The sequence below is a fragment of the Aureococcus anophagefferens genome (assembly GCF_000186865.1).
Source record: "Aureococcus anophagefferens unplaced genomic scaffold AURANscaffold_6, whole genome shotgun sequence".
Taxonomy (NCBI): Eukaryota; class Pelagophyceae; order Pelagomonadales; family Pelagomonadaceae; genus Aureococcus; species Aureococcus anophagefferens.
Genome location: NW_008705566.1, coordinates 2,252,750 through 2,276,874, shown reverse-complemented (window position 1 = coordinate 2,276,874; position 24,125 = coordinate 2,252,750). Strand labels below are relative to the sequence as shown.

Below are 24,125 nucleotides of genomic sequence, written 5' to 3'. Positions count from 1 at the left end.
GTCGCCGGCTCGGGCAGCAGCGACTCGGCAGGAGGGAGCGCCGGGGGAGCCGCCTCCGCCGCCGGCTCGGGCAGCAGCGCCGCCGGCTCGGGCAGCAGCGTCGCCGGTTCGGGCAGCAGCGACTCGGTAGGCGGGAGCGCCGGCTCCGCGGCCGGGAGCAGCGGCTCCGGCGGTGGGAGCACCGGCTCCGCGGGAGGCAGCACGGATTCCGCGGGAGGGAGCACCGGCTCCGCGGGTGGGAGCGCGGGCTCCGCCGGGGGAAGCGCGGGCTCCGGCGGCGCGACGGCGTCGGGCGTCGGCGGCGGCGACGCGTCGGTCGCTTCGTTCGCCGTCTCCGGGCTCAGCGGCGTATCGGCGTTGAGGAACCGTTCGATGTCCGACGACGACGTCACGGCGGTCGCCGTCACGGGCGTCGACGGAACAGGCTCCGCCGCGGGAGCCTCTGGCATCTGTTGCTGCTCGGGCGCCGCGTCGTCATCGTCGCTGCTGTCGGCTAAGAAATCGTCCATCTCGCACGCGTCTCGGCGACGCGGAGAAACCCTCGCGACGCGGCGACGGGCCTTCGCGACGCGCGCAATCGCGGGCTCCAGAACGGTGGAGCTGGCCGGCTTGGTTCAACAAGAGTTCACCATCTCTTCAACGCCCCAATATCAAGCACTGTCCGATGAGCGCATCCTTCCTGCGGGCAGCACCATGAAGCGCGTGCGCGTCGTGCCCGATGACCCGCGGCGGCAGAAAATCGTCGCCCTCGTGGGCGAGGCGGCCTTCGCCAAAACGGTGCGGAAGGACCGCGACCCCTGGGGCGAGCGCCAGACCTGGCGCGCGATCGCCGAGCGCCACCTCCTCCTGCTCGTCTGGTCGCTCGTCCTCGTCCTGTGTTTGACGCTCCAGCACCTCCTGCGGGGCGAGACGTCGCCGCGCCACAACACGCGCGCCGGGCCCCTGCCCGCGGACCTCTACTTCGACGAAAACTGCAGCTTCGTCGATCCGGACCGGACGACCGCCCGGGGGGGCGGCCGGTTCCACGCCGACACCTACGGCAACACGACGTTCCCCGAACGGTCGAAACCAGTCCGCATCCCGGGCGTCGGCGGCGCGCCGCGCCGCTGCATCTATCGCGAGGAGTTCCCCGAGAGCGAGCACTGGGAATGCGAGGCGGAAGTGCAACGCGCGCAACGCGACCCTGCTCGTCTTGGCGCCGGGCGACGTGGACCGCCTCGTCGCAGAGGGAGGATTCGGCTTCGAGCAAGTGGATTGCAGGAATTACAAAAGGGTGAACGACGAGCAGACCATGCGCCAGCGATACGTCGGTTGGACGGGGCTCTACCGCGAGGAGGTGCTCGGCTTCGGCCGCGGCAAGATCGACAACTTCGACCGCACCTGCGGGTGGCGCTGGAGCCGCGGCGGGCGCGCGGTGCGGTGGTCGCCGCGCAAAAACGCCCTGCCAAATGGGAACGACGCCACCGTGAGTGCTGGCTTGGCCCCGCGCGACACGAGCCGCGAGGGCTACGAGAAAGGCCGCTGCGTCGCGCTCGCGCCCGCGTGCGTCGGGAAGGCAAACGACGAAGGGCATCGGCGGACCAGGCGCCTGATCGCGTCCCCCGAGGATTGCGCGGCAAAGACGCATTGCCTCTGCGACTACCCCGGCCTCCCGAGCCCTGACTACGACGACTTCGTCTCCGGGGAGAAAGGCCGCGACCCCGACGCGACGTACTGGCTCGGTCCCACCGTGCTCGCCGTCTCGTTCTCGGCCGGCCTCGCGTTGTGGTTCTTCGCGTGCTGCTCCATCAACGACCACGTAGAGGACGACAAGAAGGTCGATTTGGCCAAAAAGTTCCAAATCGACCGAATTTATCGGAGGCTGCTCGGCCGCATCTGCGCTTCCGTCGTCATCATATTCACGGTCCCCGTGATCTATCGCCCCTGGGAGCGCCGCTGCGGGCGCTGGTTCTTCGACGGCCTCTACCTCGTCATGGCCGTCGTCACTTCGTGGTGCTTCGAGGGCGTCGCGCAGCGCGGCTGCCTCTTCGCCCCGCCCTTCGGGCACATGGAGTACACCTGCAACTCCGCCGTGTTCCACTTCGTCGTCGCGACCGCCCTCGGCGCCTTTATTCAGGGCTTGAGCTGGAACGCGGCGGAGCGGTCGGACTGGACAGCCCCGAACGTCGACAACGTCCTGTCGGTGCTCGCGATGGTCTGGTCCCACTTCCTTTGCTGGTGGGGCTTCATCGCCCACCTTCTCGGGCACGCACACAGGGAAAACAAATTGAAGAAGCAGCAGGAGATGCCCCTGCTCCTCCTCCTCGCGAAGACGCTCGGCGTCGAGTCGGCCCTGGATCTCGCCGACGTCGCGCATCTCGTCGCCGCGAAGATCACGGACGTCGCGATCCCGGCCGCGCGCGCGGACCGCGAGCGCGCGACGAACGCGGAATCGTTCGTCCTCCCGCGCGACCGCATCGAGATGGCCGTCGCCTGCGACCTCTTCGACGAGTTCGAGAAACGCATGCGCCGGAAGAAGCGGTCCGCCGACTGGCACAAGCTGTCGGGCCACCGGGTCCTCGGCTTCTCCCCGGCGGACGCGAGCGCGTTCGCGGCGCTGCGCGCGGCCGGCGTCCGCGCGGGGGCGCGCGCTCCGGGGTCGACGCGCGCGCGCCCGCAGGCACGCAGCCGTCGGCGCCTACCTGCAGGAAGACGTTCGCTGGGCGAGGAGCCACCCGGACGTGCTCGCCAAGGTCTACCACCGCGTCGTCCGGGACCACCGGGGGCTCTACGAGCGGATCCTCGCGACGGTGCGGACGCAGGACCCGTACTTCGCGGCCGCCGTGGCCGAGCTCGACGGCCTGGCGACGCGCGCGCGCGCGCGCTTCCCGGCGGCGCCCCGGCAGCCCGAGCCCCACGGGCTCGTGGGCCTCTACGCGGGCGCGCTCGCCACCGAGGCGGCCTACGACAGGTTCCTTCGGGCCGTCGCCAGGAAGAGCGGGGGCGCGCCCGTCAAGGTGCCGTGCAAGAAGCTCTGGCGCCTCTCGGAGAAGATGGGCATGCGCGAGGGCGGGTACAGCGACGAGCACAGCGCGGAGAACTGCGACGTCGTCCGCGGCTCCATCGTCTTCGACAGCATGAACGACCTCCAGTCGTGCGCGATCCTGCTCGACGCGTGCGACGCGCACTCGGACGCCGACGACGTCGTCATCAAGACGCCCATCGAGATCGTCCGCGTCAAGAACCGCTTCGCGGAGCCGACGGCCGGCGGCTGGGCCGACGCGCTCATCAACTTCCGCTTCGCCGACGCCGCCGGCGCGGCGCGCGGCCACGTCGTCGAGGTCCAGCTCGTCCACGCGAGCCTGAAGAAGGTGCGCGAGGCCTGGGGCGCGCACAACGGGTACACGCAGTTCCGCACGGCCGTCCAGCTCCTCGAGGCCTCGGACAACGAGGCGCTCCTCGTCGACGTGGCCGAGGAGCGGAGCGCGTCCCAGGTCCAGACGCTCGCCGCGGCCGCGGCGTCGTTCGGCGTCGCGCTCCGGTCCGCGCTCGACGCGTCGTGGCCCGAGCTCGAGGGCCGCCGCGCCGAGGCCGAGGCCCTCGCCGTCGCCGTCGCCGCCTTCGAGGGCGACATCCTCGCCGCGGCCGCGACGCGCCAGCCACGGGCCGCGGACGACGCGGACGACCTCGAGGACCCGCCCGCCGCTTCCGCGCGCGTCCCGTCCCGGCGGATCGCTCCCGCGCCGCGAGTCGCGGCCCTCTAGTGCCCGAGAAGGACCTAGGTAGTCCGGGCGCGGGCGGGGGGATGGTCGTCTGCGAATTCCGGCGCGCGACATATCCGCGACTCCGACGGTCGCGTGAAAATGTGTAGCGGGGCGGCGGGTCCTAGGTGATGTCCAGGGAGTGGTCGACTTCGACGCCGTTGGCCTCCCAGTCGTGGGCGAGCCGCGTCGCGCCGTCCAACTCGCACTCGGCCAGCACGAGCTTCTCCCCCGCGCCGCGCCGCTTGTCGCTCAGGAGCTCGTTGTCGTCCTGCGTGGCGGATCGGAAGCGCACGCAGAGCATGAGCGCCGTGATGATGTTCGTGCAGATGAGGATGCAGACGATGATGAGGTAGAAGGTCCAGTCCTTCATGCCGAGGATCGTCATGGTCGCGTCGGTGGGCCTCGAGCGGCGGTCGGACGCGGGAGCTTCGGGCGCTTCGTCGACCGAGCGACCCGCCGCGGACCCGACGGTGCCCCGCGGGATACTACGAGCTGGTGGGCGGGCTCGGGAGGCGGCCGAAGTTTCGACGCCCGGGCTGCCCAATCTGGCTGCCCAAGATTGCTTGCCGGGTAAAGCTGTGTGGTTGCAGCCCTCATCGGTCACGAAATGGCGGGCTCCGATTGAGGCAGCCATGGTCGACAAGGAGAACGAGACGGCCGGCGGCAACGCCGGCGTGGCCCCGAAGCGCGGGAAGTTGCAGACGCCGCCGGACGGCAAGCGCTACGTCGTCGATGCGTCGTCGGGCTGCGTCGTGCGGAGCGCCATGTCGCTCAAGAGCCGCGTCGTCGGGCGCCTCGCCCACTGCGAGACCGTCGTCGTCCAGGGCGACAGCATCCTCGAGTCCGCGAGCGGCGCGTCGCGGCTCCGCGTCGTCTGGCCGCTCAAGGGCTGGATCGGCGCGTCCAAGGTCGTGTCCGCGGAGCGCGTCGACGAGCTCGCGGCGCGCTCCGCCGGCGAGGCGGAGACCGCCGCGCCCGCGGAGATCGGCGACGCGGCCCTCGTCGCGGCGCTGGCGGCGCCCCAGACCGCGGACGCGTCCGTCGGCGGCTCCGAGTTCTGGGAGGTCCTCCAGGCCCCCGAGTGCCTCGTGCTCTCCGCGCCGCGCGACGCCGCGGCCGTCGTCGACCGCGTGCCCGCGGGCGACATCGTCGAGGCCGTCGCCGGCGAGCGGCCCGGCGGCTGGGTGCGCCTCGTCGGCCGCGGCGAGCGCTACGTGCTCACGCGGGACCCGGACCCCTACGGCGGGCGGCCGCGGCTCCAGCGGTGGACGGTACCCGGCTCGGGCTACGTCGGCGAGGTCATGCCGCCGCCGCCGCCCAGGGAGTGCCTCTTCCAGTTCGACCGCGAGGGCCGACGGTTGGACGCGGCGCTCGCGCAGCCCCGCGCGGGCGACGCGCCCGCCGGCGCCCGAACCTACGTCGTCGCCGGCGCGGCCGGCGCGGCCGTCCGCGCGGGCGTCGAGCTCGACAGCGCGCCCGTCGGCGAGATCCGCCACCGCTGCGACGTGCTGGCCTCCGAGGTCGTCACGTCGACCTGCGGCCGCAAGCGGCTCCGGGTCCACGCGCCCCTCGACGGCTGGGCTTCGCTCAAGCTCTTCGAGCGCAAGGTCGGCTGGCCCCTCTTCCAGCGCTGCGTCGTGTCGTCGGCGCTCGCCAAGGGCGACGACCTGTTGCTCTACCCCGACGCGGACCTCGCCGGCCCGCCCGTGGGCATCGTCCGGCGCGACGACCGCGTCGACGCGTCGCGCGCGTGCCACGCGGGCGGCGGCGACGGAAACACGCGCGTCGTCTGCGTCGCGGGCGCGTCGAAGCACGTCGGCGCGGCCTGCCCGGACGCGAAGATCCGGCGGCCCCTGCGGGGCTGGGTCCGCGCGGAGACGCTGGCCAGCGAGCGGACGCTCGCGGAGCTGCCCAAGCACGCGGCGCTGAGGCCCCCCTGGGCCGCGGAGACGTCGCCCGAGGCGCTCTTCGTGAAATTCGCGAAGCGCCGGCTCGGCCTCGCGAACCTCGTCGCGGGCACGGGCTGCCTTGACGTCGGCGGCGGCTCGGGCATGGTCGCCGTGCTCGCGCGGCGCCTTGGGGCGCGCGCGACGCTCATCGATCCCTCGGCGCCCTCCGGCGGCGCGGACGGCTTCTGCTCGTGGACGCGCAAGGAGATGGAGGACCTGGAGAAGCGCCGCGAGGACGGCGCGGGCGACCGGAGCTGGTGGCACGAGGGCAGCGACGTCGCGCCCTTCCCGGGGCTCAACGTCATCCGCGCCAAGTTCGGCCGCGCGCCGCTCAGCGGCCACCAGCACCGGCGGCGGTCCGCGGCGAAGCGCGGCGGCAAGTGGGTCTTCGACCTGCGCGGCGGCCACCCGAGCCACCTCCTCGTCGACGGCGACGACGACGACGCCGACGACCTGGACCTCGCGCGCGGCGCCGTCGCGACGCGGAAGGCGCACGAGACGCGGCTCGCCGAGCTGCCCGCCGCGGCGAACTTCAACGAGTTCGCGAGCCAGCGCAAGCTCCCGCCGCCGGGGCCGGCGGACGTGCGCCTGCGCGCGTCGGACGTCGTCAACCGCTGCGGCGCCGTGCTGGGCTACCGCGCGTGCGCGGCCGTCCCGGCGCTCGTCGAGTTCGCCGTCGAGCACAAGAAGCCCTTCTGCGTCTTACCCTGCTGCGTCTACAACGTCAACGGCGAGCGGCCCGCGAGCCTATCGGCCATGACCGACGCGCTCCAGGCCATGCACGCCAACATCAAGCAGGAGAACGTCGACGGCGCGGGCACCGTGCTCTGGTGCACCTGGGGCCGGCCCTGGCGGTGAGGTAAGTGTTGCAGCTCGAGAATTGGAGAAAACGCGTCCAGAAGCCATGGCCGCCAGAGTGCTCCGCCGCGCCGGCGCGCGTCGCGCCTTCTCCGCCGAGCCCGCCCCGGCCTACGCCTCGGAGCGCATCAACGCGGCGACGGCGCCGACGCTCATGGAGATCGGCTGCCGCGACATCTTCGACGAGGATCACGACGCATTCCGCCAGATGTGCCGCGACTTCTTCGCCAACGAGGTCAAGCCCTTCCACAAGGAGTGGGAGAAGGCCGGCGAGGTGCCGCGCGAGCTCTGGACCAAGGCCGGCGACCTCGGGCTGTTGGCGTGCATGGTGCCCGAGGCCTACGGCGGCCTCGGCACGGACTGCCGCTTCCCGGCCGTCGTCTGGGAGGAGCAGTCCTACAGCGGCTGCACGGGCCCCGGCTTCGCCATGCACAGCGACATCGTCGCGCCCTACATCACGAACTACGGCACGGAGGAGCAGAAGCAGCGCATCCTCCCGAAGCTCGTGAGCGGCGAGTGGATCGGCGCGCTCGGCATGACGGAGCCGTCCGCGGGCAGCGACTTCGCCAACATCAAGACCACGGCCGTCAAGGACGGCGACGACTACGTCATCAACGGCTCCAAGGTCTTCATCACCAACGGGTGGATGGCCGACGTCACCATCGTCTGCGCGAAGACCGACGCGTCGAAAGGCGCGCACGGCGTGTCGCTCTTCCTCATCGAGGACGGCATGAAGGGCTTCACCAAGGGCAACAAGCTCGAGAAGATGGGCATGAAGGCCCAGGACACGTGCGAGCTCTTCTTCGAGGACCTGCGCGTGCCCAAGTCCGCGCTCCTCGGCGAGGAGGGCAAGGGCTTCTACGCGGTCATGTCCGAGCTGCCCCAGGAGCGCCTCCTCATCGCCGACATGGGCGTCTCCGCCGCCGAGGCCGTCTTCGAGTGGACCCGCGACTACACCATGGACCGCTCGGCCTTCAAGGGCAAGCTCTCGAACCTCCAGGTCGTCGGCCACAAGCTCGCGGAGATGAAGACGGACATCTGCGTCGGCCGCGCCTTCGTCGACAACTGCATCGCGCTCCACAGCCAGCGCAAGCTCGACTCCGTCCAGGCGTCCATGGCCAAGTACTGGTGCACGGATTTACAGTGCAAGATCGCCGACGCGGGCGTCCAGCTCCACGGCGGCTGGGGCTACATGTGGGAGTACGACGTCTGCAAGGCCTTCGTCGACGGCCGCGTCCAGCCCATCTACGGCGGCGCCAACGAGATCATGAAGGAGCTCATCTCCCGCTCCATCACGAACCCGCGCCACTAGGGACGCCCCGCGATCCCGCGCGAACGACGACGCGCCTACGTTACGCCGCCGTAGGGGAAGATGGGGTCGTCGAGCATGGCGCGGAGGTAGGGGTTCGGCGCGAGGGTCGCGCGGCACTCGTCGGCGTTGGCGACGTAGGCCGACGACGCGCCCGGCGAGAAGTGGGGCGTGTCCGCGCCCAGCTTCGCCTTCGCGTTCAAACCCAGAAAGTCGAGCACGGCGGCCTGGGCCCGCTTCTGGCGCGGCGAGCCGTCCTTGACGGCCTCGTAGGGCACCCAGAGCGCGCGCGTCTCCGCGCCGAGCCGGCGGCACTCGCCGTAGAACTGGCGGACGTGCTCGAGCGTCTTGTTCGCCTCGGCGCGCCGCGCGCCCTCGGAGCAGTCGACGCGCACCGCGCCGTCGCTCTTCGAGGACTTGCGCGTCCCCGAGAGCGCCCAGGCGAAGCCGTTGAGCCGCGCGAGGCAGAGCACGCGCACGCCGAGCTTCCGCCAGACGGGCCCCGCGTCCTTCCAGTCGTAGGTCTCCGCGGGGCCGTAGGTCTGCGAGTCCGCGTCCCAGTGCAGCGTCTTCGCCGTCTTGAAGCCCACGGCCGCCGCGGCGCCGCGGCGCACGTGGGCCCGGCCCTTGCGCTCCGCCTCGTCGAGGAGCACGCCGATGCGCTTCGCCACCGACGAGTTGGGCATGGACGCCTTGAGGCCGCTGTCCGCGCCCTCCATGCGCACGAAAATCTCGCCCTTGTCGTAGGACTTGAGCATGCTGCAGAGCATCTTGCTGCCGACGCGCGGCGCCTGCATGACGACGACGAAGCGGCCGCCGGGGTGCTTCTGCATGGCCTTGGCCGCCGTCGGGTCGCTCGTGACCTCGAGCGGCATGTCCGGCGCGACGGGCGCGAAGGCCGCGAGCTCGGGCACGCTGCGCTGCGTCGCGATGACCGCGGTGGCGAGGAGGAGGGCTGCCCGCATGTCACGCAGCAGGGGCAGCGTCACCATGCATAATTTTTCATCATCGCAAAGGCGCCGGACCGGTCGCGTTGCCTGCAAATTGCCCTGCACGTTTAGCTCGCTGAAGCTCGGGCGAATCAAGACGGATCCTCACACGGGGAGACCGGAAACTCCCGCGAAGCAGCGGCGCCGGCGCGCCTAGAAGCGAATTAGGACCTTGGGCCCCATGCGAGCCTTGCCCGCGCGGTGGTCCTCGGGCCGCACGTTCTCCTTGTCGTTGTGCGGCACGGCCTTCTTCTTCCGTTGGGATTGCCGCGGCTTCGCGTTCTCGTTGTTCACGTCGATGGAGACGAGCTTCCCGAGGGGCTGCTTCTTCCGCGGCGACGCGCCCGGCGTCAGCACGACGCGCCGCGACTCGGACAGGCGCCCCTCGAGCTCCTCGATGCGCCCGTCGCGGTCGGCGATCTGGGCGCGGCACGCGGCCACCAGGCTCTCGTACTTGCCCTTGATGCCGTCGAGCGTCGCCGCGAAGGCGACGGACTCGCCGCGGAGTTTCCTAATTTGCTGGTCGCGCTCCTTGAGCTCGCGCTCGCGCTCCCTGAGCTGCTTCCGGAGGTACTGCGTCGACGGCATGCGCTTCTCCGCGGCGTCGTCGTCGGCGCGCATCACCGGCACGTACCTCTTGCGCGCGGGGCCCGGCGTCCGCGCGAGCGCGACGGCGTTTCTCGGGACCGCCGCCGCCTCGGCGGGCGCCGGGTCGTAGGCGAGCTCGTCTTCCTCGTCGTCGGCGTCGGGCGACGCCGCGAGGCCCAGCGCCTCGTCGCGCAGCTCGCGCCGCGCGGCGTCGAAGGCGGCGACGACGAGCTCCGTGGCCAGCGCGTCGCGCGCCTGCGCGACCGCCGCCGTCGCGCGGCCGCAGAGGCCGCTCGCGTGCTCGATGGCCGCCGTCGCCCGGTCGCAGAGCGCCTCGGCCTGGAGCGCCCGCTGCTTCCACGCCGCCGCGTCCTCGAGGGCGCGCGTCCGCGCTTCGAGCGCGCGGTCCTGGAAGTGCGCCGGCGACGCCGGGTCGTCGTCGACGCCAACATCGGAAAAGTGCGGCGACGTCGCTTCCGACATCGGAGGCGGCGACGGCTGCTCCTCGTCGTCGTTCTCGCTGGCTTCGGAGAAGTGGGGGCTGCTTGACGTCGCGGCTGCCATCGCGCGCGCGAGGGCTGCCTCGATGCAACGGGTTCAACGACCGAAAGACGATGTCAAGGAGAAGTGGGGTTGACGCGGCTGAAGTTCGAACAAAACACCTCAGGACCTGGTGCATAAAAACGAGTCCCTCCTCGTCGTCGCCTTCAGCAATGGCCATCCGCACGCTCTGCCTCGCACTGCTCAGCGCATCTCTGGCTGATGCTTTCCAGCGTCCGCAATCAGCGGCGCGCGCGGTGCGCACGCCGCAGCTCGTCGAGCAGCAGGCGCTCCCCGCGACCATCGTCGAGCCCCTCGCGGGCTACGCCGAGTTCTGGAACGGTCTGCTCTTCCGGCCGGCCATCGAGGCGGGCCTCGTGCCCGAGTTCCTGCTGCACTGGGGCCACGGCCTCGCCATGGGCACCGTCCTGTGCTCGATGGGCGTCATCGGCTCGTGGATGGGGTGGCAGATCCGCGGCGGCAACGGCGGCGAGAGCAACGCGCTGACGCTGGGCGAGACGATCCGCGACACGCACCCAAAGATCATGGGCGGCGCGCTCTTCTTCTTCGCGCTCGGCGGCCAGGGCGGCCTCGTGCTCAACGCGGTCCAGGGCAACGCGGTCCTCGGGTCGACGCACGCGTCCACGGGCCTCGAGGCCCTCGGCCTCCTCGCCGTCGAGGCCGCGCTGCCCCTCGCCTTCGAGAAGGGCAAGCCCCTCCGCGACGCGCACGCGTACCTCGGGAGCGCGATCATGGTCCTGCTCTTCGCGCACATGGCCGCGGGCATCCAGCTCGGCATGTCCTTCTAGGTAAAATAAACATAAGATTAGGCCGACGCCGCAGCGGCGGCGGCGGCGGCGTCGCGCGCGATGCCGCGGCGCGCGTGCGTGGCCATGATGTCCACGAGGGGCAGCTCGACGCCGAGGTGCGCGGCGGCGCCGCGGACCATGCCGACGACGCGGATGACGAAGAGGAACGACTCCGGGAGCTGCGTGATGTAGCGGCCGCCCTTCTCGTGGACGCCCGCGGCCTTGTCCTTGTCCATGCGGTCCTTGATGTCCTTCATCTTCTGCTTGCCCTCCTCCTTGGCGTTCTTCGCGTCCGTCGGGTTCCGCAGCAGGAACTGCATGAAGTGGACGCTCCGCGCGGGGTCGCGGTCGTCCTGGTTCGTCCGGTAGCCCAGCGCCCGCAGCGCGTCGATGGCCGCCTCCGTGTCGCTCTCGTAGAAGGCCAGCACCAACTTGCGCCAGGCGTCGAGCTCCGCCTTCGTGAGCCGGTGCGTCCACCCCCAGTCCAAGAGCACGAGCTTCGCGCTGCCGTGGTCGTCGTCGAATTTCAGCGCCACGTTGCCCGGGTGCGGGTCGCTGTTGAACCAGCCGATCTCCAGCACCTGGCACATCATCTGGTGCGCGAAGTGCGTCAGGAGCGCCGCCGCGTCGACGCCGTGCACGGCGAGCGCGTCGCGGTCGTCGATCTTGCAGTGCAGCTCGCACCAGTCCATCACAAAGGCCTCGGGCGCCGTCAGCACGTCGTGGGGCTTCGTGATGATCACGTTCGACCCGCGGTCCACGACGAGCTCCCGGTGCATGCGCCGCATGGCCGCGACCTCGTACGTCAGATCCAGCTCCCGGTGGATCTCGCGCTGCCACGCGATCAGAACTTGCACCTGGGAATCGAAGATGTCGTTGAGCCAGGCGCAGACCCGGAAGATGCGGATGGCGTCGGCCATGTCGCGGCGGAAGACGGCGTCGATGCCGTCGTGGCGCAGCTTCACCGCGACCTTGGTCCCGTCCTTCAGCGTCGCCGCGTGGACTTGCGCGATGGACGCGGACGCGATGGGCTCCAGGTCAAAGGTCGCGAAGAGGTCGTCGACGTCGCGGCCGAAGGCGCGCCGCACGATGGCCCGGACCGTGCGCGGCGCGTCGGCGGCGAGGTCGTCCTGCAGCGCCTCGAACACGGACTTCCACTCCGCGGGCGCGACGTCCGCGCGCGCGGACAGGTACTGCCCGAGCTTGACGAAGACGCTGCCCAGGCGCGCGATGCGCGACACGACGAAGGGCGCCATGACCCCGTGGACGCCGACGTAGAAATCGTCGGACGCCTTCGACTCCGGGTCGATGCGCAAGACCTTGTCGTGCGCGAACCGCGCGAGAACGTAGCAGAAGATCGCGAAGAAGGACGTCGCGTAGAGGAAGAGCGTCCGCGACACGAGGGGGACCAGCAGGCGCACGACCAAGCCGCCCAGAAACCCGCCGCACTCGTAGGCCGACGGGACGATCAAAACGGCGTCCGCGAGCGACGACAAAAAGGCGACGCCGGCGAGCGCCGGCCGCGCGGCCACGCCGACGCCGAACGCCAAAAACGGCGAGCAGCGGCCGCGCGAGCACCGCAAGAGCGCGGCGTACAAAACGACGATGACGAAATCGCCCGCGGACAGCGTCGCCGGCGCGGGCCGGCCGCGCTTGACCATGTCCCGGAGCGCCTCGCACTGCCGCTGCCGCGCGGCGAAGCCGTCCTTCAGGAACGACGTCGCGCGCGCGAGTTCCCGGCCCGCGGCGTGGTGGAGCACGGCGTGGTCCAGGCGGCCCGCCGTCGCGCCGAGGAGCGGGTAGAGCACGTCCGCGACGCGCCGGGCCTTGGTGCCCCGCGACGTGCCGCACTGGCGCGCGGCCACCGAGAGCCACGCGTCTAGATCCGTCTCGCGGTGCCGGTCCTCGCGCCGCGACGGGAAGGACAGGGCGCGGTCGTCGAGCTCGCCGGCGCAGCCCCCGAAGGCCAGCGACGGCCGCTCGCCGAGGTCCTTCGCCGAGGTCCTGGGCGGCGGCGTCTTCGTCGACGACGGCTCCTTGGGCCCCGCGAGGCGCGCGACGACGGCGACGTACTGGGCGCGCGCCTCGGCGCCGCTCAGGCCCTCGCGCGCCGCGTGCGCGGCCCACTTGGCGCGCTTGACGGCGTCGAAGCGCGACGGCCGGGCGCCCGAGACGTCGCCGGCCGTCGCCTGCTTGTAGAGCCCGTAGACCTCGAGCTGCTCCTCGGTCCGCAGGGGCCGCGCGCAACCTTTAATATCGAGCACGGCCTCCTCGAAGGTGCGCTCGCCCGCCGACTCCGCGGGCGCGTCGGCGAAGAAGTCGTCGTCGTGCGCGCCCGTCGCCACGAGGTCGTGCTTCACCTTGAGCCACGCGGCCCGGATCTCGCTGTAGCGCCGCCTGGGCAGGACAAGAGAGATTCAACGTCGCTTCAATGTGAGTGTTTCGCGCGCGCGCGTTCCGAAAAAAGCATCCACGCTTCGAGACCGTTCCGAGAGACGATCGCTCGTCCAAAACTCAGCCAAAACGAGTGGAAAACGGCCGAGATAGGAGCCTTTGAAGTTGGGAATTTCGCTCTCTCGTCCTGCCCTGAGCGGCGCTCGACGGCCCAGGGCGCGACGCCCGTGGCCGAGACCTGGATCACGTAGACGTCGAAGCCGCCGCGGCGCGCGCGCCGGAGCACGCGCGCGCGGAGGCCGCCGGGCAGGAGCGGCGCGACGCTGTCCGTGCGCAGGAGGCCCCCGACGCGCACGAGCACGGGCATCCACTTGGCCGCGCCGTCGCGGTCGTGGCCCCGGAGCTCGCACTTGATCTTGCCCCCCGTGAGCGCCGAGAACGGCGACAGCCGCTTCGACGCGAGGTCCCGCAGCGTCTGCCGCGTCGTGCTCACGCGGATGCCGCCCGCGTCGTCGACGTCCGTCCGCAGCTCGGCCTCGCGCGCCGCCGCGTCCCAGCGCAGCGTCCACGTCGTCTCCGCGTCCGTGAACACGAGGCAGAGGTGGGGCGCGGTGGCGAGCTTGTCCTTGGCGGCCTCGTCGCAGGACGCCACGGCGTCGCGTAAAGCTTTGGAAAGCTTCTGCACCATCTCCAGGGGGCGCCGGTCGAGCGCGCGGACCGCCATGGTTGCGGACCGCTGCCCGTTGGTCGGCCTGGTGGTCTGCCTGGTGGTCTGCCTGGTGGTCCTTTGCGACCCGTGCGGGTCTTGGAACGACGACGATGCCCGCTGAACACGCCTGACCACGCGGTCGACCTTTGCCGAGAGAAGTGCAAGGTCGCGCCGATTTACTTGTTGAACGTGTTGCCGCAGCTCGCCGGCGCGCCGTCGCGGTGCGCGAGCTGCCCGCGCATCTCGTCAAGAGCACTCGCGCCGAGCGTCGGACAGCGTAGCCCACGCTCGAGAGCGCTCCTCCCATGTCGGCCCTCGAGAACGCCCTCCTGGAGGATGACAGCGACGGCGACGACGACGAGGCCATGCCCGCGGCGCCCCCGGTGGCGCCGCCCGCGCGCGTCACGGCGGCGGCGCCCCCGCCGCTCGCGCCCCCGCCGCTGCCGCGGTCGATGCCGCCCCGCGGCCCCGGCATCGCCGCGCGCCAGCTGCCGAACGCGACCTTCGCGCCCATCGCGAACCCCGACCAGCGGCGGCCGTCGCCGTCGAAGCCGCGGGCGTCCTCCGGCCAGTCGTCCATGAACCTGCAGCAGCTGCTCCAGGACGTCGTGCAGCAGCTCGGCAAGGAGGAGCGCATCCGGTTCCGCGAGTTCGTCCAGGAGCTCAAGGCGAAGCGCGACGCGGGCGAGATCCCGTCGCTGAGCGAGGCGCTGCTCACGGGCGGCGAGAAGGTCGTCGGCAACGACGTCTGGCGCCGCGCCTGCGCGAAGCAGGACGCGCGGGCGCGGTCGTCGAGCGAGGAGGCGCGGCGCGAGGCCGAGGAGGGCCGCGCGCGGCGCGCGCGCGCGGACCGGGACGCGGCGGAGGCGCGCGCGCTGCAGCTCGAGGCGCCCGCGGCGGGGTCGACGCTCGCGGACGAGGTCCAGAAGCAGGCCGATTTGCTGAGCAACGGCGACCTCAACGTCATGTCGGAGAAGGTCGTGTCGACGAAGCGCGAGACGTCCGGCGCCGACGCGGAGACGTCCTACGGCGCGTGGGACAAGTGCAACTTGGTCGACGAGCCGACGGCGTCGCGGCGGCTGCACCTCGCGGCCGAGAACTGCGCGCACCTGCCGGGGGGTGGCCGCAAGGCGCCGAAGCTGACCCACGACGACGAGGCGGCGACGTCCCGGCCCTGCCGCGAGTTGTTGAGCCGCGCGGCGCAGCAGTTCGCGCGCGACGCGCTCGAGGCGCTCGTCGTCCTGAGCCAGCGGCGGCGCAACGAGGAGGCGCGGCGCGTCGCGACGAACCCCGAGACCTGCGGGCTGGCCCTGCGGTGGCTCGACCGCGACGTCGACCGCCACGTCGTCGACTCGCGGCGCCAGTGCGAGAAGACGGACGTCTTGCTGGACGCGATGGTCGACCACGACCTGCTCAGCGCGCCGCCCGTCGACCCGCGCGAGCCGCCGGCGACGAGCACGTGGGCGCGCGCGAAGCGCGCGCGCGCGACGGACCTCGACCGGTCCACGAAGATGGACGAGCTCGGGAGGAACCTCGAGCGGGGCATCACCAAGGTCAAGCGCGAGGAGGACGCCGACAAGCGCCGCGCGGACCGCGGCGCGGCCCAGATCCCCGAGAAGCCCGACGTCATCACGAAGGCCGACGTGAAGCACCTCCTCCGGTCGCGGCGCGAGTTCTCCAAGCTCCTCTTCTAAAAAGTTAGCTCAACTCGGGGATCCGGGACCCCGCCTCGCCCGGCGGCGGCCGCGGGCCCGCGTCGCGGCGCCCGTTCTCGCGCTTGAGGGACGCCATCTCGCTCTGGAGGTTCGCGACCATCTCGAGCATGCGCTGGACGTCGCCCTCGCGGGCCTTGTCCTTCTCGATGAGCTCGGAGACGGCCTTCTCCACGCGCGGCTCGCCGCGGTCGCGCGGCGCGCCGGGCGGCGGCGTGATGGCCCGGAGCGGCTTCGGCGACGCCGTCAGGGACGCGGGCGACCGCGGCGGCGTCGCAGCATGCTTGGGCTTGAAGGACGACTCGAGGTCCCGCAAGTTCCGCGGCCGCGACGCGTCGGCCGACCGCGCCGAGGCCAGCTGCTCGCCCGCGTCCGCGCGCCACTTGGACCGGTACTTGGTGCTCCGGGAGAGCGGACTCAAATCGCCGTCGTCCGTCGGCGCCGTGCCCGGCGTGCCCGGGACCGCGCGCTTCTCGAGGTCGCGGACGCGCTTCGTCAGAGAGTCCTCGCGCCGCGACAGCGACTCCAGGTCGCCCCGGAGCTCGACCTCGCGCCGCGCGGCCTCGGCGAGCTGGAACCGCAGCGCGGCCTCGCGCGCGTCGAAGGCCGCTTTCTGGGTCTCGATCTGCGCGAGGAGCGCGCGCTCGCGCGCGCGGAACGCGTCGACGGCCTCCCGCAGGTTCGACGTCTCGTCCCGCTTGCCGCCGCTCGGCCGCTTCCGCATGGACGAGAAGGGCGTCGACGCCGACGGCGTCGAGCCCGCCTTGGAGAACTTCTGGACCCAGGAGCTCCGCCGCTTCGACGACGCCGGCGGGTCGTCCGGCGGCGGCGGCGGCGGCGGGTCGTCGCGCGCCTCGGGGTCGACGGTCGTGATGCCCTCGGACATGCCCACCATGCCCGCGGCGCTGTAGCTCACGTCGTCGCAGGGGGGCAGCGGGCCATCGGCGAAGCTCCGCAGGCTCGGCGCGCACGTGTTGTCCGTCGGCGGCGCCCAGCCCTCGACGACGACGGGTGCCGGCTTCGTCTTCGGGATGAGGATCGCGCTCGGCCGCGGCCGCACGGGCCGGGGCTTCGGCGCCGGGTCGGCGCTCATCGTCGCCGCGACCCGGAGGCCGCCTAGAACGACAAGATGCGCCTGCCCATCGTCTTCCGGCTCCGGCGCCCGTACAGGGACGGTATCGTGAATCTATCGTGAGCTCAGTATCCTGATGATTGTAGTTGCCGTCGGAGCTCCGCGGAGCTCGACAACATGATCGCGACGGCCCCACGACCTCACGCGCCGCCGGCACCTCACACGCCGCGTTCCTGCAGCATGCGCATCCTCGTCTGCGCCCTCGTGCTGAGCTGTGACGCTCTGGTCGCACCAGCGCGTCGTCGCCGCGCGCCGTCGCGTCCGCTGCGATCGTCGTCGGAAGCGTCCGAAGCCGCGCCGCAACCGGCGCCGCCGTCGCTCGTGGACCGCGCCAAGGCCTTCGTCGTCGCGGACTTTGGGCGCGCGGCGCCGGCGACGCTGCGCGAGGACTTCGGGTTCAGCAGCCGCGGCGAGCGGCTGAGCAAGAAGCGCTACCTCCGGAACGGCGACCTCGCGGCGCTCCGCGCGGCCTGCGGCGGCACGCTCGGCGTCACGGCGTCGGACTACCGCGTCGACGGCGGCGACCCGCGCACAGTCTGGTTCAGCGTGGCCCTGAGCGGCGCCCACGAGGCCGACTACGCGCCGCCGGCGGGCGTCGAGGGCGCGCCGCTCGCGGCGACGGGCCAGAAGTGGGCGACGGCGCCGACGGCGGGCTGCTGCTCCTTCGACGAGGCGGGCCAATGCTACTTCGCGTCTCTAGGCGTGCCGTCGGACCGCGACGACGACTCGCGCGGCGCCGAGGGCCTCTTCGTCGCCGTCTGGGCCGCCTTGGGCGGCAAGCTCGGGCTGCCCCGGGGCCGCCAGCTCGGCCTCGCGCTCGGCGAGCTGCTCGTGCGGAAGACGCCGGCGACGCCGCGGGGCGCGGCGCGGCGCGAGCCGCCCTTCGGCGAGGCGACCATGGTCGAGATCGCGTCCGCGGCGCTGCAGGAGCTGCTCTACCTGCCGCCCGACGGCGTCTTGGGCGACCGCGTCGTCGGCGCGCTCTTCAGCGACGACTGCGTCGTCGTCGGCGCCGACTTCCCGGCTTTACCATTGAAGAAGGCATCCAAGACGAAGCCCTGGGGCGAGGCCTACGCGCGCGAGGGCGTCGTGCTCGAGAACTACCGCGTCTCGTCGGACGACGGCCGCTGCGTCGTCGTCGACGCGCGACTCCCCGGGTCGCTCGAGGCGGCGTCCGTGCACGTCGACGACGACGAGCGCGTCTTCCGCGTGTCCCTGGGCTTCGTCCTGCGGAGCGCGCCGAACCCGCTGGAGGCGCTCGCGGAGTCGCTCGCGCCGCTCGAGCGCGCCGTCGAGGACGCGGCGGACCTGAAGGAGGAGCTCGACCGCAGCCTGGAGCCCGTCATCTCCGCCGCGGGGGCGACGTTGTTGGAGCTCGAGGCGAACCGCGCGGCGCTCGACGCGTCCGTCGCCGAGGCGAACGCGCAGTACGCGGCCGCGAAGGCCGACCTCGAGACGACGCTTGCGGAGTACGAGGCCAAGTACGAGGAACTCGTCGCTCCCTCGAAGAATTTGGCCGCCGACGTCACGCGCACCGTCGAGGACGTCAACGACCAGGTCGCGTACCAGCTCGACGAGGCGAACCGCCTCCTGGATTCGACGGTGCAGGCGACCGTCGGCGCGACGCAGGCCTTCGTGGCCGACCCGCTCGCCGCGCTGTCGGACCCGCGCGCGGCGCTGCAGCCCAACGCGTCGACGGCGCCGGCCAAGGCGCCGCCGCCGCAGAAGCGCGCGGCGCCGCCGTCGAACGAGGACCTCGACGAGGCGCGCGAGCGGTTCAAGCGCGCCGCGCTCGCCGCGGAGCGCGCGCGCAAGGAGGCCGAGTCGAACGCGGAGCAGGCCAAGGCCTCCGCCGAGGCCGCGCAGAAGGCCGCGGCCGACGCCAAGGTCGACGCGGAGCGCGCCGCCGCGGAGAAGCCGCCGCCGCCGCCGGACGCGCCGGCGACGGCGGCCGTCGAGCTCGCGGGGCGCACGATCTTCCAGAAGGCGCCGGACACGCCGGGCGCGCGCATCATCGACCGCCTCCCGCCGCCGCCGCCACCGGAGCCCGCGAAGCCGGCGGCGAAACCGCCCGCGGCGAAGCCCCCGGCGGCGAAACCGGCGCCGGCGAAGAAGGACGCGCCGGCGTTCAGCCTGCCCGCCTTCAGCCTGCCCAAGCCGCCGCCGTCGCCGCCGAAGAAGGCGGCCGCGCCGACGCCGCGCCCCGCGCCGAGCCCCGCGCCGGCGCCGCCGAAGAAGGAGGCCTTCGCCTTCTTCTCGCCGCGCCCGAGCCCGAGCCCCGCGCCCAAACCGGCGGCGCCGCCGAAGCCGGCGGCCTCGTCCTTCTTCTCGCCGCGCCCGAGCCCCGCGCCGACGCCCGCGCCCGAGAAGCCCGCGCCGCCGAAGCAGACCTTCTCGCTGCCGTCCTTCAAGGCGCCCGAGACGAAGAAGGCGCCGCCGCCGCCGAAGGCGCCCTCGCCGCCAAAAGCGAAGCAGTCGTTCTCGTTCTTCGGGCCGACGCCCGCGCCCGCGCCGAAGCCGACGCCCGCGCCCGCGCCGAAGCCGGCGAGCAAAGGCTCGGGCTTCTCCTTCTTCGGCGGCGGCGAGGACGCGCCGCCGCCGTCGCCGTCGCCGGCCGCGAAGCCCGCTGCGCCCGCGAGCAAGGGCTTCTCGCTCTACACGCCGCCGCCGTCGCCGTCGCCGGCCGCCAAGCCCGCGCCCGCGAGCAAGGGCTTCTCGTTCTTCGGGGGCGACGCGTCCCCGGCGAAGCCCGCCGCGCCGGCGAAGCCCGCGCCGAAGCCCGCCGCCAAGCCCGCCGCGCCCGCCGTGCCCGAGGCCCTGAAGAAGGCAGCAGCGGAGGCGCGCGCGCGCCAGCAGGCCAAGGACGACGCCGCCAAGGCCGCGCGGAAGCGCAACGCGCCGAATCGGAACGGCTAAGAGGCGTTACAACGGGGCGCGCCTACTTCTTCGCCGCCTTCTTGCGCCGGTACTTGCGGAAGCCCGAGACGAGCTGGCCGAGCCAGACGCAGGACGCGGCGATGCCGACGGCGAAGAGGCCGAAGGCCCACTTCATCGTCGGGTCGGGCCGGTCGCGCGTCGCGAGGAAGAGGCCGATGTCGACCATGGCCAGCGGCATGAGCAGGCCGCGGCAGAGCGCGAAGGCCGCCGTGAAGGGCAGGCTCAGCGCGTCGTAGAGGTCCGGCAGCCCGAAGGCCTTGGCCATCTCCCAGGAGAGCTGGATCGGGTTCGTGACCTCGGCGAAGACGGTCGCGACGGCGATCATGGCCCAGCCTTTGTCGCTCGCGAGGATGGGGCCCGTCGCCAGGAGGTAGGCGAGGTGGTGGGCGACGAAGATGGGGTCCGGCTCGTTGCGCAGCACGTGCCAGAGCTCCTGCACAAAGTAGCCGAGGCTGTGCCGGAGCACGCCGCGCGCGCCGGGCAGCAGGTTCGGCGCGTCGTAGGCGAGGAGCGGCAGCAGGTCGCGGAGCGCCGGGCCCAGGAACGGCGGCCAGCGTTGCGCGAGGCGCGGCGCCGCGGCGCGCAGCGCGGGCCACCAGCTCGACCTTAAAGTTCGGCAGCTCCACCCGAAGCTCACGAAGGCGTGCGCGAAGCTCGCCGCGCGCGCGCCGACGATCTTCCGCAGCGTGCAGCCGCTATACTTGGGCTGCGGCGCGTCCAAAAATCCCGGCGCGCCGTCCTTCGACGGCGGCACGGCGACGTTGGAGATCGCGCGGGCGAGGCGGTGCACGCCGTAGTAGGCGCCGGCCCAGGCGCCGATGACGATGAGCGATTCGGCGCGCTCGTTCTTCGCGAGCCACGCCTGCGCGCGCTGCGCGAGGAGCGACATACTAGTGCGCCGCGCCGCGGCCTTCCGACGTCACGGGCTGTCGAGCTTGTCAAGATTGCTCGATTTCGACACGAGCTGGAGTTTGAGGCAAAGTTTCGGCGATCGTGCAGTCAGTTAGGCCAAAGTTACCTACCCAAAACGCGGGCTGCAAGCCATAGACCTGTTCCTGTTCGAGCTGTTGTTGGACGGGGCAGCCCGCGCGCGTCGCCATGCCGCGCGGGGACCTGGGCTCGATCAACGAGGAGGGCGAGTCGGGCCAGGTCCAGAAGGTGGACCTGCGCGCCCTCAAGTTCCAGGCCTACTCCGAGGACGGCACGAGCGTCAACGAGGGCACGACGGAGAACGAGCCCCACACCATGGGGGAGGACTTCGACATCGACATCGAGCACGACAACGACCAGTCGTCCGTCGCGTCGAGCCGGCGGGAGCCGGGCCACGGCCACCAGATCCACGTGCGTGGCACCCGAACCTCCGCGCGCGCGCGCGCGGCGCGCCCCGGACCCCCCGCCCCCTCGCAGACGGAGATGGACATCGAGATCGACGAGGGCGAGGCCGGCGGCGAGTTCGGCGACGACGGCGACGACGACGACACGTCGGCGCTCTACTTTAGCGTGAGCCTCTGGCGGGCCAAGAGCCTTCTGGGCAACAACGCGGGCGCGGACGGCAAGAAGACGTCGGACCCCTACATCCTCGTCAAGTACGGGGACCAGGAGCTCAAGACGCGCGTCATCAACGAGAACCTGAACCCCGTCTGGCGGAGCCACGTCATGTTCGCGTTCGTCGAGGACCTCTACGAGATCGAGCTCTACGTCTTCGACTACGAGAACTTCTCGAGCGACGACCTGCTCGGCAAGGTGACGCTCATGCTGCCGGACCCGCTGCCCGAGGAGCCCGTGTTCACGGTGCTGGACCGCGCCTGGCTCAAGGTCGAGCCCTGCTTCACGAGCGAGCAGGACAAGCTCAACTCGCACACGAACATGCAGCGCCGCGTGACGAAGGCGATCCGCATCTTCCACGACGACGCGCACCTCTACAAGGAGGACACGCTCGGCGAGGTCATGGTCTCCGTGACGGCCTTCCGGCTCGAGGAGCTGCCCGCGCTCGTGCGGGACCGCGAGACGACCATCGACCGCCTCCGGAGCCGGCTCACGCACCACCGGCGGCTCTCGCAGTCGACGCTCGCCGACACGACGCTCCGCCTCCAGGCGGAGCTCGGCGGCGCGCGGCGCGAGGCCGAGCGCACGTCCAAGGAGCTCGAGGGCGAGCGGAGCCGCCTGAAGCGCAAGGACGACGAGGAGAAGGCCGCGCGCGAGAAGCTCAAGCAGACGAAGGACGAGCTGCGGCGCGCGCTCGAGGACAAGACGGCCCTCGAGAAGAGCTCGCTGAAGTTGAAGGCCGCGCGCGACGCCTTCGACGAGGAGCTCGACGACCACAAGCGCGCCATCGCGGGCCTCAAGAAGGAGCTCTCGAAGGCGGAGAACGCGCGCGACGCCGCGCTCATGTCGCAGCGCAAGGTCGGCCGCGAGCTCGAGGATCTCAAGGCGAAGCGCGCGAACGACGGGCCCGTCGACGACTTCACCATCGAGGACCTCCAGGAGCGCATCCACGGCCTCACGCTCGCCTACTACTGGATGAAGCGGCAGCACCCCCGCGTCTGCAACGACCAGATGCGCAAGCACATCAACAAGTACTCGCTCCCCCACGAGCCCCAGCTCAAGCTCCAGGAGACGTAGGCGCGCGGACACTCGGGCGGCTTGTCCGCCGCCCGGGCTGCGCCACCGCGGAGCTCCCTCCCTAAGATCCCTGTTTTCGACGAGTGGCGCGCGGGCGTCCGCAGCCCTCGGGGCGCGACGACGACGCGCGCGCGCGACGGCGTCCATCATCGGCGTCCATGGTCACAGCGCTCGACCACTCGTCGGCAAGCAAGCCGCTTCCATCGACCCCGACGCGCGTCGGACGGCGTCGTCGCGAGGATCCGGGCAGCCCCGACGCGCCGCGACCGCCGCGACTCATTCGACGCGCGCTCGTCGAGCACCCGGCGACGGCGCGGGCCCGGGCGCGCACGCCGCACCGCCCCCCGCCGTTCGCCGCCGGCTCCTTGATCAGCTCCCGATGCAGCGCCCGGCCCTGGAGCGCGCGTGCAGCAGCTTCGCGCCGTTCAGCGACTACGACGCCCTCTACACGGCGCCCGACGAGGAGCTGGGCCGGGGCGCGAGCGGCGTCGTGCGCAAGGCCTACCGGCGGTCCGACGGCCTGGGGGTAGCGGTGAAGACGATGGACCTCCGCGCGCTGCGCATGCACGGCGGCGACGCGTTCAAGATCAAGAAGCTGCGGCGCGAGGTCGACGTGCTGCGCACGCTCGAGCACGAGAACATCGTCCACCTCTACGGCGCCTTCGGCGACGACGACACCGTGCGTTTGGTCATGGAGCTCGTCGAGGGCCGCGAGCTCTTCGACGCGATCCTGAGCCGGGGCCACTACACCGAGGCCGACGCGCGGCCCATCTTCGTCCAGCTGTTGAAGGCCGTCGACTACATGCACCAGCGCAACGTCATCCATCGGGACCTCAAGCCCGAGAACGTCCTAGTGACGGGCGACGGCGAGGACGTCGTGAAGCTCGTCGACTTCGGGCTGAGCAAGCACGTCGCGTCGGCCCACGGCGGGTCGAGGGCCCACACCATGGTCGGCACGCCGTCCTACCTCGCGCCGGAGGTCGAGCTGCAGAAGCCGCGCGCTCGGTCGCTCGACATGGACCAGCTCGACGGCGACGACTCCGAGGACTTCTCCGGCGTGGACCTGAGCGACGGGTCCATGGCCTACGACGCCAAGGTCGACTCCTGGTCCCTGGGCGTGACGCTCTATGTGATGCTCGTGGCGCGCTTCCCCGTCTACCACCGCGACGAGCGCGGCCGCATCTTCGGCGTCAAGGTGCCGCACGCGCTGTCCGCGCCCGCGCGGAAGCTCGTCGAGGACCTGCTGAACGCGGACCCGGAGGTCCGGGCGACGGCCGCCGACGCCCTGGCGTCGCCCTGGTGCGCCGGGCCCGGGCCGCGGCACCCGCCCCCGGAGAGGGCGGAGCGCGCGCTGGTGCTGACGCCGCCGACGACGCCGCCCGGCGCCGCGCGCGAGGCCGGCGACGCCGACGCGGGCCTCGCGGCGGCGGCGTCGAAGAGCTTGGAGGTCGCGGACCACGACGGGGACCTGGGCTTCATGGGCCTGGCGGGCGCGCACGCGTCGCTCGTCGCGTCGTCCGCGTTGGCGCTCCCGCCGCGGCTCCGCGACGCGGGCCTCGACTACCACGAGCGCGCCCTGGCGTCGCGGGCCCTGGCGACGAAGCTGCGGGGCACGGCGCTGCTCGTGCTGGAGATGATCGACGACCTCAAGGTCGCCGTCGACGCGCGGAACGCGGACGCGGCGCGCGCGGTGCTGCTGGCCGTGCGCGGCTGGACGGCGGAGCTCGGCCGCGAGTGCGCCGCGTCCAAGTCGGAGAACCTGCGGGCCATGCGCGACCTCGCGGCGTCGGCGTCCGACGAGGCCGCCGCGGCGCCCGCGCCCGCGCCGTCGACG

At 72.1% G+C, this 24,125-nt stretch overlaps 5 protein-coding genes across 5 annotated transcripts; 4 read left to right on the top strand and 1 right to left on the bottom strand.

Annotated features, from left to right (window-relative positions):
- Positions 1-6,596: 6,596 nt before the first annotated feature.
- AURANDRAFT_24725 (hypothetical protein) lies at positions 6,597-7,862 on the top strand (the record flags this gene model as incomplete). The annotated part of the gene is made up of 1 exon (XM_009037491.1): positions 6,597-7,862. The coding sequence occupies one exon, from the start codon at positions 6,597-6,599 to the stop codon at positions 7,860-7,862; it is 1,266 nt and encodes a 421-aa protein (XP_009035739.1).
- Positions 7,863-10,149: 2,287 nt separating this feature from the next.
- On the top strand, positions 10,150-10,785 carry AURANDRAFT_63268 (hypothetical protein; the record flags this gene model as incomplete). Its single annotated transcript, XM_009037492.1, has 1 exon — positions 10,150-10,785. One exon carries the CDS (start codon positions 10,150-10,152, stop codon positions 10,783-10,785), a length of 636 nt encoding a protein of 211 aa, XP_009035740.1.
- A 2,356-nt stretch (positions 10,786-13,141) lies between these two features.
- AURANDRAFT_63267 (expressed protein) lies at positions 13,142-13,903 on the bottom strand (the record flags this gene model as incomplete). The annotated part of the gene is made up of 2 exons (XM_009037393.1): positions 13,142-13,182; positions 13,270-13,903. The coding sequence occupies 2 exons, from the start codon at positions 13,901-13,903 to the stop codon at positions 13,142-13,144; spliced, it is 675 nt and encodes a 224-aa protein (XP_009035641.1).
- Positions 13,904-14,253: 350 nt separating this feature from the next.
- AURANDRAFT_63266 (hypothetical protein) lies at positions 14,254-19,648 on the top strand (the record flags this gene model as incomplete). Its single annotated transcript, XM_009037493.1, has 3 exons — positions 14,254-15,548; positions 16,280-16,507; positions 16,912-19,648. The coding sequence occupies 3 exons, from the start codon at positions 14,254-14,256 to the stop codon at positions 19,646-19,648; spliced, it is 4,260 nt and encodes a 1,419-aa protein (XP_009035741.1).
- Positions 19,649-22,757: 3,109 nt separating this feature from the next.
- AURANDRAFT_12663 (hypothetical protein) lies at positions 22,758-23,600 on the top strand (the record flags this gene model as incomplete). The annotated part of the gene is made up of 2 exons (XM_009037494.1): positions 22,758-23,296; positions 23,360-23,600. Coding segments are annotated over 2 exons (780 nt in total), but the record flags the coding sequence as incomplete, so codon positions are not given.
- Positions 23,601-24,125: the final 525 nt, after the last annotated feature.